General features: G+C 39.0%; 1 protein-coding gene across 7 annotated transcripts; it reads left to right on the top strand.

Annotated features, from left to right (window-relative positions):
- Positions 1 to 209: 209 nt before the first annotated feature.
- On the top strand, positions 210 to 15333 carry PTGR2 (prostaglandin reductase 2). Of its 7 annotated transcripts, none has more exons than XM_065839079.2 (10): positions 210 to 477; positions 5310 to 5378; positions 6746 to 6864; positions 8152 to 8343; positions 9590 to 9760; positions 10824 to 11033; positions 11800 to 11921; positions 13122 to 13209; positions 13548 to 13587; positions 14671 to 15333. In XM_065839079.2, the coding sequence occupies exons 2-10, from the start codon at positions 5342 to 5344 to the stop codon at positions 14733 to 14735; spliced, it is 1044 nt and encodes a 347-aa protein (XP_065695151.1). In that variant the 5' UTR covers positions 210 to 477; positions 5310 to 5341; the 3' UTR covers positions 14736 to 15333. The 7 variants fall into 7 exon arrangements, with proteins under 7 accessions (XP_065695151.1, XP_065695149.1, XP_065695148.1 ...); XM_065839077.2 differs by having other exon boundaries at positions 411 to 477; positions 8139 to 8343; XM_065839076.2 differs by lacking the exon at positions 210 to 477 and adding an exon at positions 521 to 651.
- Positions 15334 to 16430: the final 1097 nt, after the last annotated feature.

Here is a 16430-nt window from a genome sequence, read left to right as displayed (position 1 = left end):
CAGAGGCAGCCGGGCCTCAGGGTGGGACACTCCAGCCCACAGCCCCTCCCCACGAAATAGGTGGAGAGAGCAAAACGGCGCCTGTTGCCGCCGGGAGGCCGCTGACATTCCCCGCCACCTGTCGCCCCTCCAGCTCTCCCCGCCAGCCAGGGGCCGGGCTGGGGCCCAGCACCGCCTCTTTAAGCGGCATTTCCTCGTTTAAGGCCCGTTCGCATGCGCGGTGGTGGTGCCGTCCCGGCCGGGCAGAGTCGGGAAGTGCGACCTTGGAGGTTCCAGGGACGGGGCATCGGGCGCTCGCTTGCTTTCCCTGCCGAGATAAGTGTGCCTTGGTACCCGGTGTGGAGCCGCAAGGGTCTCCGACCTCGTTGTGCCTGGGGGGAAGCTTGGCAGCGCCCTCCGAGCACTCTGTCGCGGCAGCGTCCCTGCGCCCCTTCCCAGGAGCCATTTCCTCGGGGGCTGGCGGCTCGTCGTTGCAGGGTAGGCGGGGGCAAAGGTTTGATGATTGGAAGAGACTGTTGGGATTGCCTGATCTTTAGTACAGGAGCGTCAGTCTGGCTTTACTGAGCCCGAATCAAACCGTGGCCGTGAGGGACGGATGGGGGAATCCTTTGGGGTTCCTCAGCACCCACGTCAAGGGCTTCTGTGCAGCCCGTAAGTGTGAACGTTGCTCCTCACCGCCCTGGGGTTCTCGCTCCTACCTTGTTCTGTCTGTAGCTTCTGAAGCTGGTGCGGGGCAGCCTCTCAGCTTTGACAGCAAGGATTTCTGAGTTGGGTCATGCCTGGGAAAGTGGATAATCGGTCAGTCTTTGGGGTTGCTGTATCACGGGCTCATCAGGGAAGTGCCAGGTACTGAAAATGCTGCTTGTCCCTCCTGGGAGCGATCTGCATGCTTGTGTTCGTTGCCGACTCGAAATTCCACTAAGAAGAAAATAGAGCCTTCTGTATGGGTAGTTTTAAACAATTTTTAGCAACTCTAGTACAACACAACTATTTATTAAAAAAAAAAAAAAAAGCCAAAGAGGTGGTACCTGAGAGCTTTCAGCTTTTTTTGACACCTAATTCTGGAAAAAGTTAAAGTTTATACAATCCTTTTGTGTGTAGATATGAGTGTGTATACTTACTGGAACTTTTGCTCTGTGTCAGTCAAATTTGATAAAAAGGTCAAAGATACTGGGTTTCAGGTAATATAACAAACAAAAGGCTGGATCAAGATACTGCTATTATTGTCATTCTTCCTTTTTTACCTTTTTCCTTCTTGAGTAAAAGCCTGCAGCCTGCCCTCAACCCTGGCAGCGTGTCAGAGAACCCACATGGAGAAAGCACTATGGGAGGAACTTCACTTACACCAGAGAATTCCATGATGAGATTTGAAACATTAAGAAATCTGGATTTATTAGTTAAGTTTATGAAAGTACTTATCTTTTTATGACATGTTTTTCTCTATTCATGACAGTCAGTATTGATTTTGGCTTCTACTTTTTGAAAACTCGAGTTGGTGGTTTAATTAACATTCTTCAAATGCAGAGCTTCCTTGGGACGTGGTAGACACTTTGGTGCCTAGTCCATTACATTTACTTTTCCATTTCTTTTCACCTCACCTTGCCAGTTACCATTTTTTTGCTTCTTACCCAGCCATTCCCATCTCTGTTTCCTTGATTCCATCTCCTCATTTATCATTCTCAGTTTCTCCAGGTCTCTCCCCATTCTGTTTCTCTCTTCCCTGCTTTACTTGCCTTCAAGCTGCTGTTCTTGCTGCATTTCTCTGTTCTCACTGACTCCTAGTGCCAGTCCTTCCCATCTTTCCTTCCTGCGTGTTCCTCGTTCTTCCTTGATATTTCTTTCTGTGCATTTCCTCTGAGGATCCTTGTTCCAGCCATTTTGACACTACAGTTTCAGAAGATTTCCAGTCTTACTTTTCCTCCATGTAGATGGACTGCCTTCTTCCTCCGTGCTGCCTGGGCCTGATACAGGAGTGATAAACTACCTGCTCTTTCATTTTTTATTAGATTGCACCTGGCATGGGGTCTAACAACTTGGAAGCAGGTGAATCGTTTTGGCAAAATCTTATGTAACTGAAAAGTGTCTTATGGGCAGTCCCAAAAACAACTTCTAGGAACCAAGCCGAGGACAAACTGGAGCATTTTAGCTCTGAGGAATTTATTTAACATTTTTAAAATGAGTTGTCATGCATCTCTCTGCAAAAACGGGAAAAGAAAGGCAATTGGAGAAAGGCATAAAAATAAAACTGGACTGAAACATACTTGAGACTCTGGAGATTCTCCTGTTGTGCTCAGTGCTCCTGTTGTGCTCACTGGGTGGGTCAGGTGATCTTGGCGTATAATGATGATGTTAAAACTTGCAATTTTTACTCCATTTGATTTAAAGAGTAAAGTCAACTGAGGTTATTTTTGTTTGGAAAAGCTAAAAAATAGCAATGCATGTTGCTTCATGTTGATCTTTAAAAAAAGATGTCAAAAGCATCCTTCACACTGGCATTACACATACATTGAAAAGGATTATGTATATGATAGAAATCTACTTTATTTCACTTTAAAAAAGTATGTTCTCTTTCTCCAAAAGCTTTCTGCAGTTTATGGTGCTAAAGAATGGTGCTTCTACTTATTTTCTTTAGTCACTTTCATATTTTTAGAATGTAAGGAAAATTTGATTGTTTCTTATTATGTTATGATATTGGTGTGAACATTTGCTTGTATAATGGCATTACTGGCTTCCACTGTAAAGTACAGTCATATTTAGAAGTAAATGTCCATCTCCAGTGCTGTATTTTACTGTGACAGCTGTCATGGGATGAGTGACAGTTCAGTTGCCAGCCTCACTTTCTGTTCACCCACTCACAGTATGTGGAAGATGTTCAAATTGAATTAGTACACAGGCTTCTCAACCAAAAGCTGTGAAACTGGCCTGGGAAATCAGAAGGATTTTTGTTCCCTCACAATGTCAGGAACTCAAAGTAATCTAAACTTTGTATTGCTTCTTCTTTCTTTTAATATGTTAATATCTTTGGCTTTTTTTTTTTTTTTAAGAACTGTAGTTTTTCTCTGTACTATCACAGAAAGCAGATATTGCAAGTATCTGTTAGGCACAATAAAAATGCTGTTCATTGTTTTTTTTCTTGTTCAGATTGGGTTTTTACATTTGCATAATATAGGTATTTGGTTTCAGGATAACAGAAATGGAGTCAGCAGTAGTGACAGTGGGCCTTTCTGTGAGACATGAGCTCTGCAGTGGTTCTACCTACTTTGGTTTATAAACAGTGGATCAAATCCTTAAAACCATGGATAGATTTGAACTGAATATGAATAGTATAGAAAGGAATGATTTGCCCAGATTTCATGTGAGCTGTCACATCACTGTTGGTTTATATTTGCTGCATTCTTAACCTGTTATTCCGGCTCATTAGTGGTTATAAAGTTAAGCCAAGTACTGTATGTGCACAAATTGTTCACTGGAGTATGGTCGTCCTTTCAAATTGCACTGGGCACATCTGACAGTTTATCAAATGCTCATTGAACTAGCACAAATTCTCACATGCTAAGAAAATTGCTTTGGGAATAATAACTGTACCACTTGAATGTAATTTTGCTATGCAAATGTTATCAGTTATGGGTATAGACCTTTCCACTTTGAAGTTTTGAAGAGGAATTTGGAATTTTGTTCTGCAAAATATTTTATACAAGAAGTACAAAGTGATGTGCCCAGGTGACACAGGAATTCTTTAGCGAAGTATGATGCTGAACCCAAGATCTGCCCAAGCTGATACCAGGCCATCCTTCCTGTTAGGGTTTTACATGAGTACATTTATTCCAGAGATTGTATTAACTGTGTGGATATAAAAATGGATTTTAATTTCTCTCTTTAACTGTTAACTCCTGTATTTTCGATGCTCTTATTCTGTTTGTTTTTAAACAGTAACTAGTAATTTCATCCAAGTGTGGCTTTTCTTTTGTTGTAGACTGATGTTCTACATTGTTTTGTCCAAAGAACTGTACACATCACTTATTTTTCACTGATGTGGCACTGTGAAGACATATTTGAGATCCATTTCTTGTAGCACCCTTAGGTGTTGAAATACTGAAAAGAAAATAACTCTTGAATCATTTTAAGCTAATAAGTAACTTTTCAAGTGCAAACGATCAAATTTTAAACCTTCATCTGGTTTATGAACAAGATACCTTTGGTTTGAGTAAGTTGTAGATTTTAGAGGAGAGAGAAAGGCCAAGGATATGCCCATTTTCTCCTGATAACTTTTTAATTTTGTTTTTCAGCACTCCAGGCTGTAGTTCTTGATGGCCTGTGGGTGCTGTAATGTGAGCCCCATAATATTACAGACAGAAAGTTCTGTATTTTGCAATGCTCAGAGACTAAAGATGTTAGATGAGTGGTGATGTTCTCTTCCTAGGCTCATCTGTTTAGCTTCAGTCCAATTTGCTGTTCTTGTCAGCAGAAGAAATATTATGACAAAGGCATCAGCTATCATGTTTCATTCCTTAACGTCTTTGGTTTTTGTGGAGGCTGGTTATTGCTGCACTCAGCTGAGAATATTAGTAAGAATGTTTTTATTTTGTATTAGTTCTGAAGGCATGTAAGACAATTTTTCTCCTTTTAAATCAGGTTCATTCCCTTTTGACCACTTTGGCCTCTCACAGCGGCAAGAACACAGATTTCCAATCCTCTTTTAAACTGTTGAAATTGAAGGAGAAATTTTTCAGTAAAACAGGTCAAGTGGTGATCTGTTGTAATTCTTCCTTGTCTCTGGGACAGACCGTTTCTTAGAGGAAAATAAACTGCTGATAGACTGGCTATTTCATGTGAAAACATCAACAATCTCTTTTAATTTTATACCCGCGTGCTGCTGTTACTGGCATGTGTGCCTTTTACTGAGCTGCATCTGGCTGACACGTGCAAAGCTGCCTCGGAGTCTTTTAGGTCGGCACAGAGTGTCCTGAGTCGGCACAGGAAAGCAAACCACGTGCGTCTCCTACAGCCTGGTAGGGGGTGGTGATGATCTTACAAGGAGCACGATACATTATAATTTTAAGTCTTTTCAGAAGATGCTACTGTGATATTGTATAAAACCATGGCTTTAACTAGGTAAACTTGGAAACTCTTTATTCACAAGTTTGTTTATTTTACGTTTGACGTTGTCTTACGTGATTCTTGGGCATGGATGCTGAAGTTGCTGGGCCACATATTTCATCCCCAGTTTCCAAATTACAAAATACTCTGCCCGATATTCTTTTTCAAGAAAATTTATGTTTCAGTCCTTCAAATGATGTTTTCCTTTGTAGGAGTCCAGTGTGAAACTGCTGCAAAAGCAGGGATGATTATACAGAGAGTAGTGCTGAATTCACGCCCTGGTATGTATTTCTCTCTGATAAAGGAGCAATCTGTTTGTTATGGTTGCCTAGTGCTCAAAATGTTGAGGGTAGAAACAGACACTAACTGAAGATACTGACACTTACATATCTTAATATTGCATTCAGCAATAAGTAAAGTTTATTGTGAGTTGTATTTGTTTAGTCAATATACACAGATTTAAACTCTTGGGTAAAAAAAAAAAGGTTAATGCATAATATATGAGAGAATCCTAAGTGTAGGCATGCAAAGTTGAAAAAGATTAGCAAACGTTAATCTTTAGTTCTAACATTTGTTCTTTTTGCACTTTAAGAGAGAACTTAAAAAAGTATTTTGTTACTCTTCATTTTTGTTTCCTTTCAGTAAATATTGCATCTTTTCTTCCTCCCGTGTTTCAAAGTGTTTGTTTTTTAAATTTAAACTTCTATTTGTTTACTTCCTTGCTTACACATTTGCCTTGTTACAGATGTCAGCACAATTTTTTGAATGGTGAGTTTATAAATTGCCTGTTATAGAAGACACAGATGTGTGCACTAAGTTTTTGGGGAGATATTTTTTGCTGCTCAATGCCAAAATAGTCCTAGGAGGTAAGAACCATTGTGTGCCCTGCAAATAAGTCTTTTCTAGTGCAAATCAAATGTTACAGTAGTAGCCTGCTCTAGTTACCCAGTTACAGTTGTCAGTCTGATCGATCTGCTGCATGTGGTACCAACCTGAGGATGAAGCCTCCCATTATGTTTTATAAGTGGTTTTGGAAGCTTTAATTTAAGGAGGTATGTCTGTAGCCACGAAAGGATGCTCTTGCAACATATAAATGTGCAGTGGCAATGGTCTTTCTTCCCCCCATCTCACTGAGTCAGAAGAGACTGAAAAGTGAGAGTTTAAAATTTACCTGGTTAAAATGTATGGTCATTTGCTGCTGGCAAAATAGTACATGGTAGTTTTGTTATGTGAGAGAAGTCCCAATGCCTGTCTGTGTTTTGAAGGTTGCAGGCTTTTCAGCACATAGGGCATACTGAACTGTTCTTTGAGAATTGGAACGGCCCCTTTTTTTTAATTTTAGCCTAACTGTTAATAAAAATTACGTGCGGCAAACAGTAGGGAAACTGTCGGTGCAGGTGCCTGATGCTGGCGCTGGTAAGCATAAGCTGACAGATCAGCTGGTCATCAGTTTGGATGGTGGCGGTGCACCCATTTGAATCATGGTTTGCGAGACAAAATCTGAAAGTTGGTCAGTAGTTTTATACCTGAGTAAAGATATAGCCTAACCTATTTCAGAAAGGACTACCTTAAAAAAAGGTCTTCCCGGATTGATTAAGGGAAGCTCTATATTGGTTAATTTTATTTGTTTGATTTTAAATAATTTTAGGTAAGAATGGAGAGCCAGTGGCTGAAAACTTCCGACTGGAACAAAGTACAATACCAGATACTATCCAAGCGGGACAAGTGCGTGTTAGAACCCTTTATCTCTCGGTGGACCCCTACATGGTGGGTGATGGACTTAGAGCTACGCCAGAACTTGTTTTTAAAATATCTTCAACTGTGGTGCTAAACATCATGACAGCTACCAGTTACAGGACAAATGTACCTGAAGTATAACTTGGTAATTCTGTTTATTTTGATGGAGTTGTATTGGGAAGGAATTTGGCATTGATTTGTTTGTGATATATACAGGAGTATGACTTCATAGGACAAGGAAGAGATCATGAGTCCTGGTATACCATTGTTTGTGTCAGCTTTTTCTGAACTTTGCCTTTTTATATACATTTTAAACTTTTTTTTTTCCCCCCATGGAATGAACTGAGTGTGGGTAGAGGAGAAAGGATATTACATGATGAAGCAAGAGAAGGACATGATCAGGCAAAATACTTCCAGACAAAACACGTGATTCAATTTAAATGTTAGTTGGCTATTAACAGTTTGTTTACAAATGAAAGTCAGATGTTCTCCTTAAGTGTGTGGTGGCAGGCAAAAAGAATGTGTCAATAATTTGTAAATAATGGAAACAGAGGGAGGATTGATGAATGAAGCCATAACCAGCACTTGCACCTAATTCTGCAAAGCTGTAGAAATGATGTGGTTGGGAGAGTTGTGAGTTGAAATGGAAGAGAAGGTAGGAGAACCAGACAGATCCAGTCTGATAGTATGTACAAGTTTGCTATAAAGAGAATTCTGATCATTTGTTCCATGCATAGGTGGAGACAGTAGAAGAGAAACAGTCTTAATTTCAGAAGAGTAGGTTTAGCTTGGGAATTATGGAAGAGTTTAAGAATCCTGAAGTACTAACTCAGCTTACAGGTGGAGATACAGAGAAAAAAACCCTTAGATTTCAAGGGATGTTATTACACAGATCTCTGTCAGGGATGGTCTGCGTATATTTGACTGTTCTTTAGAGCATAAGCATGGACTAGATGACTTGAGTGTGGTTTTTTTCAATCCTGTGTTTCTCTGATTCATCCAGTTAAGGAATGGCATTTATGGGATTCTTGTCAGAGCTAAGCCAGTCATCTTTGTTTGCACAGCTGACTTTGGGGCAGTGTCTACAGAACATACTGTTGGAAGAGGTCAGAATGGTCTGTCCTCCTTTTGTACCAAGCAAATGCGGGGAAAGAAGGATCTAAGAAAAGATTTTGAATATTTTGGGGCTTATTGAGAGATTTTTTTAGCAGCTCTTTGTGTTTGAAGTTTTGAACATATCTCATCCTCAGCTTAAGTTGAACTTATAACCAAATCACGTGTTACACCAGATCCTCTCGTTAAAGCCTTGTCTTTCAGCGCTGCCGGATGAATGAGGACACGGGCTCAGATTACCTCCTGCCCTGGCAGCTGGCTGAAGTTGCTGATGGTGGGGGCGTTGGGGTTGTGGAGGAGAGCAAGTACGACAGCCTTGCTAAAGGAGATGTTGTCACTTCCTTCAGCTGGCCCTGGCAGACAGTGGCCATTCTAGATGGAAGCTTGCTGCAGAAGGTAATGTAAATACAAAGTCCATGTTGTCACTACTTTTGTTTTCCGAGCCCTATTCTTTTTTTTTTTTTAAATAGGGGCTAGTGGTACTATTTCTTAGTCAAACACAAGCCAACATTTTTGGAGCAAACAGTTCTCAAAAGGCAAGTTGATGTGGATGGGATGGAATACTCAGCTGGTCAGTTTTAGTCACCTGTGCTGTCCGCCCCTCCGTGCAAATACGCCCCTCTCACTTATGGGACTTACCAGAATTCTTGGTTGTTATAGCAATAAATCTAAACATGAGCCTCTTCTGCATTCAGTTGGTTGCCCTTATCAGTTCTGGAGCACAGTGTCTCAAAAAACATGCAGGCAAATTCAGAAAAGTACAGTTACATAGAATAACTTAGCTGGAAGGAAGAATTCACTGAAAGAGAAACTGGTCTTGTTTTTAACAAAACCAGGACACAAATCAACTCACAGGTGGCACAATCTGTATCAGTTCATCTCTTTTCTTAGCAAAGAAAGCTGTGAATGCTGTTTTTTGGTCACAGACACACCACTAGTATTTCAATTGTTGGATTTTTAATAAATTTCCCTGAAGCTGCTTCTGTTAATTAATTCTGTTAATTATCTTAATTCTAGTTAGAATTAAGATCCACAAGAATGTAGTAATAAGACTTAAGTCTTTAGATACATTTAATTCAATTTATTTCATTAATGAGTTAGTGAAAGCTTGTACTTGAGATTTTACATCTACGAAAGGGTATTCAACATTAAGTTGAATGTGGAGAAGTAACTGCATTAGGTATATTGTGTTCATCATCCTCATGTAACACAAAGAGTTGTTGTAGTTTACACATGTACAGTTTCCAATAAGCTGCTTCCTTTAGAGACCTTTTCCACTGATCTGCAATTCCAGTATTTCGTAAAACGGTACTATTTTATAGTTTGTGTGAACATGAGGATGATTCACTGTTGCTGGAAGCTTCTTATCTCACAACTGTTCTTTGACATTTCCATAATTAAAGTTCTTGCAAGTGACTTTGTTTAAAAACTTCTTCTAAAACTATGGAAATATAATCTTTGTTTCATTTTGTATAAACTTGTTATTAAGGTAGACCTAGTCTGTAGCTAGTTTGTCCCTACTGGTTGTACTTTGCCTGGTAAATATCCTAAGTTAGTCTTCTGTCCTCAGACAATCAAATAGCAAAGAGCAAAACCTCACCTTAAAAAGCGATGAGCAGCACCCCATGTTTCTGTTTTGTAGCTTGTCCCACAACTTGTAAATGGACGCCTTTCTTACTTCCTGGGTGCAGCTGGCATCACAGGACTGACAGCCTTGTTGGGTATAAAAGAGAAGGGACACGTGGCTGCAGGTGCCAATCAGACCATGGTGGTGAGCGGCGCAGCCGGTGCCTGTGGCTCTTTGGCCGGCCAGGTGGGTAGGCTTGAGACATACAAGTGTGCTCTCTTACCAGGTTTATCCTCTGGAACATGCTGGTTAGTAAATGTACAGATAAAATCATTGTACATATGAGCAAGTGTAATTCCACGGTAAGGGCCAGTTTCACAGGTTTGGGTCATGCTCTCACTGAAAGAGGTTTTAGGTGTGAAACTTAAGTGTCATGAAAAAGGAGTTGGAGCAAACAGCCCAAGTGATTACTTGTCACTAGCCTAAATAAAGTAGATGGTATAAATACATGTATTTATTATAAATTTAAATTGTAGTCTGGCACTTGAACAGTCTTTGAGTTGACCGCAATTTTCTTTTTTTCTATATTTGAAAACAGTCAGTAAAAAATGTAGGAAGCCCCTCTTCTTATTTTCCATGACATCCTTTGTGTTTTGAGATTTACAGCCCTTTTATCCTCCTCAGCTTTGCAGAACATGTTGCAGGTGTGTTTGTATGTGTGTATGTACATACATACAAATATTTATACAAACACAATAGCTATTAAGCAAGCTTAAGACTTAGTAATACAGAAGAACTATGAAGAAAGAATACATAAGCAAATCTATGAAGAATGTATTTAAATTGATTATTGTGCAATCTTTTTCACCTTTTATTATCTATGTTATGGTATTTGGCAGATGGTAATTTGATACTATATTTGCCTCTTCAGTACTGCCAGATGTTGATGACTTTACAGACAAAACCTCATGCAGTCAGTGAGTTTGGAAAGATGGCAGATTTTGGTTGTAACTGCCCCTTCTTTAGGTGTGAGGAGGAAATGACAAGAGGCAATTGTGTGACATGAAATTGGAGCTTGGGTTGAACTTTGCTGCCTGGGGTTTAGTGGAATGGGGTGTAACTAGCATTCCCCTAAGACTGCCTTCCTCCCCCTGATACCTTTATGCAGATGAATGATCTAATGTCTCTTTATTTTTTGGTGGATTTTTTTTGTTTTTGTTTTTGATTGTTTGTTTTTTGGTTTTGTTTGTGTATGTGGTTTGGTATTTATTGTTGTTGTTTGTGGTTTTTTTTAACTGTGCTCCTGCAGATTGGCCGCCTGGAGGGCTGCTCTAGAGTTGTGGGGATCGCTGGCACAGATGAAAAGTGCTCCATTTTGGTCCAAGAAATGGGATTTGATGCTGCTATCAATTACAAGAAGGGGAATGTGGCAGAGCACCTACGTGAACTCTGCCCAGGCGGTGTGGATGTTTACTTTGACAATGTTGGTGGAGACATCAGTGATGCAGTGATAAGTCAGGTCATTATACCAGCTGTCGGGTTTATTCTCGTCATTCTCCAATGTCTGTGTGCCCAGCTTTGAATTAATTCATGTTGGAGACCAACCTGCAATACAGCAGAGCGCTTCATTGATCTAATTCAGGTGCTGATCCTGGTCCTGAGGAGAAATCAGATATTTTAAATCAGTGTTTGTCATTTAGATTAGCTTGACGGTATAGTAGTAGAAAGTCTTGCTTCTTTGACCAGAAGGCTTGGTAATATTCTAAAAACCTTGTCTGTCAGTGTAGTCATCTTTCGTTTTGTCAGCTTTGGTTTTCTGGCTTCACAAAAGACCGAACTCTTGACCAGCCCTCTTAATTGTTAGTGTGAAACTCCTCTGTCTCATGGCAGGGAGGCTTTGGTGGCAATGCCATCTTTGGGAGCTCTAAATCACAGCTGTATCCAATAGCTGTATCAAAATTCTTTGTCCTGTTACCCCTCTCCTCCGACAAAAAAGGCACACAGTAAGGTAACAGTTTCTTATATCCGTTGTATTTAATGCCTTTTAAAATTACACATACGCTGTATAGCATTTATTTTTCCCCTATTGCCTGCTTTTATCTATTTGAATGTTGTCAGAGGTTGAATGGGACTGTCTGCAATTCCCCCACTCTTTTCTAGGAAATGTGGCTCTAAATAAGGATACCCACAGGGAAATTTTGCAATATAATCTATTCCATCACTGGAAAAGTTAGTTTCTGAGACCAAGGAATGTAATTTTTTGTACTTTGTGCTGTCCCAAACAGATGAATCAGAACAGCCATATCATCCTGTGTGGACAGATTTCTCAGTATAACAAAGATGTGCCTTATCCTCCTCCGCTGCCTCCTGACATAGAAAAAATACGGAAAGAAAGGAATATCACGAGGTACATTTATCCTCCGGAACTTGTGATCAGGTTCCAGGTAGTTTGTGCACATGATGCTGTGACTCTGTTCAGAAGGTCATCTGTAGATCCGCAATAGGCTCTTGTAATTGGAACAGAATGTTGCCATACTAAAAAAAGGAAACTATAGTCACAATGTCAGTAAATTCTCTCTCTTACATTTGTCCGTATCAGCATAAAAACTGGCAAAGGATGTTGTTACATGTTAACATAGTTGTCTGTTATGCTTTGTTTGTGATTGCTTGATTTAGTCCTGGAGTCTCTGACAGATTCTTCAGTACAAGGGAAGATGTTGTCATGGTTCTGTCTCAGATGTTTTGCAGAGTGCCTTCTCTCCAAGTGTAGTAGTTCAGCCAGAGAGAAAATCAGATATTTTTAAAGTAAGGATGCAGCTCATGCAGTGACTGTATTGAAATTACATTTTTAGTATTTGGGGCTTTGGCAAAACATTGATTTTTTTTTTTTTTTTTTTTTTTTTTTTGCTACGACTCTGGGAATTGCTGAATCTCCTATCAGGATTCAGGTGGAGCTAAGGCAGAGATTAGGAGCAAAGTCCTGGGATATTTTTCATTCATTGCATTACAGAAAGTTGGGGAGACTTGATTTCTGTGCAAACGGATTGACCTAATCAAAATTCTTTTCTTGTCCCTGTATTGTTGTCTGCACTTTTAAAAAATGGATAAAAATACATAGTAGAAGGCAGTGGAGAATTTAGTCAGTACATTGCTATAGGTAACTATCGGTTTTGATGGTCATTTCAGTTTCTCTTGATTCTCTATAGACAGCTGTGACAGCCAGGTGTGCAAAGTGTTGGGGAGCCTGAGAGTTAATTCATAGTTGCCATCTAGTTGCAGGTCCATTAATTATTCTCCTTACCATAAAAAAGAATAGAAATTCACTTGCATTTTCTGGACGTTTGTTTATTCTGGTGATACTACTTGATTTTTATTACTCTTCTTTCTGATACTTGAACAGAATTATTTGTCTGAGACAAGGTTTCTTCCAAGCTCCCACTACAGGGACCGTCTCAACGAGATGACAAAGCTCTTGGCTGTGTCTCATTGTAATTAGAACTCATAACCCTTCAGTTTCAATAACACTGTTTTCTGAAAAGATCTGTAAAGATTTCAAAATATACTTGCCAATCTTTCTTAGATGGAGGATCATTCTTTTCTTTCACAGGGAAAGATTCTTAGTGTTGAACTACATGGACAAACAAGAAGCGAGTGTGTTACAGCTCTGCCAGTGGATCCAGGAGGGTAAACTGAAGGTAAGAGCTTCTACATCTAATCAGTGGCCTAGATCTGTGGTCTGTCTAAACTGGTTTTTGATTCTTCAGGTGATCAGTGAGTTTTCCTGTGAGAATCCTGAGATGTGAAATTTTGGCAGGGGCAGGGATGTTCCAGTTCTGATTGAAGGATTAAATTGCCTATAGGTTTATCAGGAAATATTCAGTCCCCTCTTGATGGAAGAATCTGGCCCAAACATGTCCATTGCAGCAAGACAAGACTTTAGATTGTCATAGTTTCCATGGCAGTTTCATGGCATGTTTCTAAGAAGTATTTATCGTGTTTTGAGAGAGCTAAAATAATTTGTTTGCATTCACAGGTCAGAGAGACTGTGGTAGAAGGCTTAGCAAACATTGGTGGTAAGATTTTTATACCATTTTCTAAGAATAATAGTCTGATTAAATACAATGACAATAGAGGTTAACTACCTCCTGTGTTTCATTTGCAAATTCAGATTTTTGTATTTTATCTAAAATATTATTTTTATAAGAATTTTTTTAACAAGGTGTTAAGTTCTGTGAGAAGATTATTTCATGTTTAAAAAAAACTATTGACTATAAACTTACAGATTTGTTTGTTTGTTTTACTGTTGGCGGGGGGATTAGTTATTCAACTGCTACCTTAGCAACTGGTGATAGCCAGCCTGATCTTACAGATTTAAGGTGCTGCCCATTTCTTAGAACTTCTGGGTGAGAAAATTGTGTTTTGGAAATCTTGACTGTATGCTTTAAAAAAACCCAGTCTCTAACAGTGCTTGTTATTGGGTTTTCTAACAAAAAATAAATTGAAAAGTACACACAAGAAAGGGGGAAATGTATTAGAGATTGCTAAACGAAGTAAAAAATAATTTATTTTAAAGGAAAAAAAATAGCCTGTCGCCTGTTCAAAAAATCTGTAACAAAGGAAATGTAAGAATGAAGGGGGCCTTGTTACTCCAGGGAGACAAAGCTGGAGAGCCTGGTGATTCAAGATGTGCTGTAAGAATGCTTCTCTTTGAAGTAATAGGGAAGAGGATGATTTAGTTCGATGCTGTTTACTGGCATACATATGTATTTTGAAGTAATTTGATCAAATATAACAGTCATATTTCATACTTCTTTACTCAAAGATTTATTATTTTGCACCAGCTTCCGATTTTTATTGTACTACACAGAGTACGTATCAACCTTTTCCTTTTGTAAAACCTACAGCATTTGTGGAGTCTCCAACCACTCCTTGTCTTTCTGTTTAGTGTTTACATGGTGTATCACAGTAGTTGCTTACAAATCGGGTTTTTAAATTGTTACACAAGACAGCCCTTAGCAGTTTATTACAGAATAGCTTTTTATTTTCTATTTCTTAATTTGGGGAGCTGCTTAATACATTTGCTTCTAGGCTTTTTTTTTTTAAAGTTACTTGGCACATTTATTTGGCACTAATTTATCTCATTATTTCTCTTGAAGCTGCTTTCCAGTCCATGATGAGTGGAGGCAATATTGGAAAACAGATCGTCTCAGTTTCTAAGTAAAAGTTATTGCTGCGGGAAAAATAATTGGATTCAGTCTCTAAAAGTGAGCAAGTTTTTGCTTACACTAATTTCCGCTTTCTTAAATAAACCATTAAGTTGTTCTGTATGTACTGAAAGAGATTCTGGGATGCTAATAAACTAAATAAGACTGGAAACAGAAATGCAGTAATTTATACTAGAAATGAATAATGTGTTCTTTGACATGATTTTGACAGTTGCAGCACACTTGCAAATATTTCTTGGGTGTGGTTTGGAAGTTAGAACATGGCAGGAACCATTTTCAGTAAATAATTTGTATGCAGACACCTAGTTTTGGTTGTTAGAAGAATTTACTAGCGTAGTAGAGATGTACCATTCCCATGCTAGTTTGTTTTGGTGCCCAGGAACTTCTCTAGGAATTTTTAATATGCTAGTGTAAGTTTGACCTGACAGTCCAGTCGATCTGGCTAATCATTTTTGAATCTAACTGTTCTCATTTTTGTAGATAATTGCAGTGAAAAATTCTGTTTCTGGAATTCACGGTCTCTAATAATAAAGGTATTTCCATTTTTCCATGGTCTCTAATAATAAAGGTATTTCCATTTTTCCACCTGGAACAGATTTCTGCTGATCTGTCTTGTCCATTTCTCTGTATTGTATCATTATATCCCATTTTTCAGAGCGCTTGAAACCTAATTAATTTACAATTCTATCTGCATGTAACCTGAGACTTTCATCAGACACAGGTTCAGGTGTAGGGGTTAACTGTCTAACTTTGCAATCCTTGCATTCCAGAATTAAGTGAAGTTTTCTTTTTAGGATTCCTTTTCTACAATGGATGGTATCTTTTATGATCTTCCTGATTTCACTAGTTTTTCTGGTATTTACACCTCTTCAGGTGACAGACAATCTCAAAACATGCTGCCTGATGACAGAAGGTAACTTTGCAGACAATTGACGTTCTGTTCCCTCAGTAACTTATCTTGGCTCAGGATTTTTGGTCTAACAATGCTCTTTTACCATCTCAATGGAGAAACTTGATAAAATGAGTCACTATGCTCAAGTTTGACTTGCATAACCCCAAGCCAAGTGAGACAGAGATTAAGTATGTGTCTTCAAAAGCAAGGAACAGAAAAGGGAAGAGAGAGATATCTTAAAGACATTATAATTCTACTACTATGTACAGCTAGAGACGCTAACACGTATTTAGAAAATAAGATTGTTTATGACATAGTCTGATTTACAGGTGATTTGTTTGAAATTATTTGCTTTTAAGAGAAGTGCTTCCAAACTGCAGGGCCAGTTGAACTGTCCAGAGAATGGATTATGTAGATCTGTGTGAGTCACTACCTAGGCTCGGACTAAATGCAACCCAAGGACTTGGAAAGAAACACTATGCAAGACATTTTTCAATGTAAATCATTTTGCATGCTGTGGAAAGTAAGACAATGTGTATCAAAATTGCCTAATATGGCTGCGAGCGATATGAAAAACAGTTCTTTCCTTTCCTGGTGCTGAAGCTGGCCCTGAAGGAAGGAAGCTTCAGAGACGAATGCCATAAACTTTGAGGGAGAGAAAGACACCTGCAGTATAGCATTAGATGCTCTCAAATCTTCCAGTATGAATTTTTCAACTACAAAACTACTAACTAGTTCACTTTCAGCTACATTGTGAATCCAACATCAGCATAACTAACTCAGGCGTCATTAATAACAG

The sequence above is a fragment of the Patagioenas fasciata genome, chromosome 5 (genome assembly GCF_037038585.1).
Source record: "Patagioenas fasciata isolate bPatFas1 chromosome 5, bPatFas1.hap1, whole genome shotgun sequence".
NCBI lineage: Eukaryota > Metazoa > Chordata > Aves > Columbiformes > Columbidae > Patagioenas > Patagioenas fasciata.
This window is presented reverse-complemented; position numbering and strand designations above follow the sequence as displayed.

Excerpts from the sequence above, each read along its gene's own strand:
- PTGR2 (XM_065839079.2), top strand. The coding sequence starts at position 5,342 with ATGATTATACAGAGAGTAGTGCTGAATTCACGCCCTG. Across the intron at positions 5,379-6,745 it reads AGTGCTGAATTCACGCCCTG|GTAAGAATGGAGAGCCAGTG; the intron begins GTATGTATTTCT and ends AAATAATTTTAG. Across the intron at positions 8,344-9,589 it reads ATGGAAGCTTGCTGCAGAAG|CTTGTCCCACAACTTGTAAA; the intron begins GTAATGTAAATA and ends TCTGTTTTGTAG.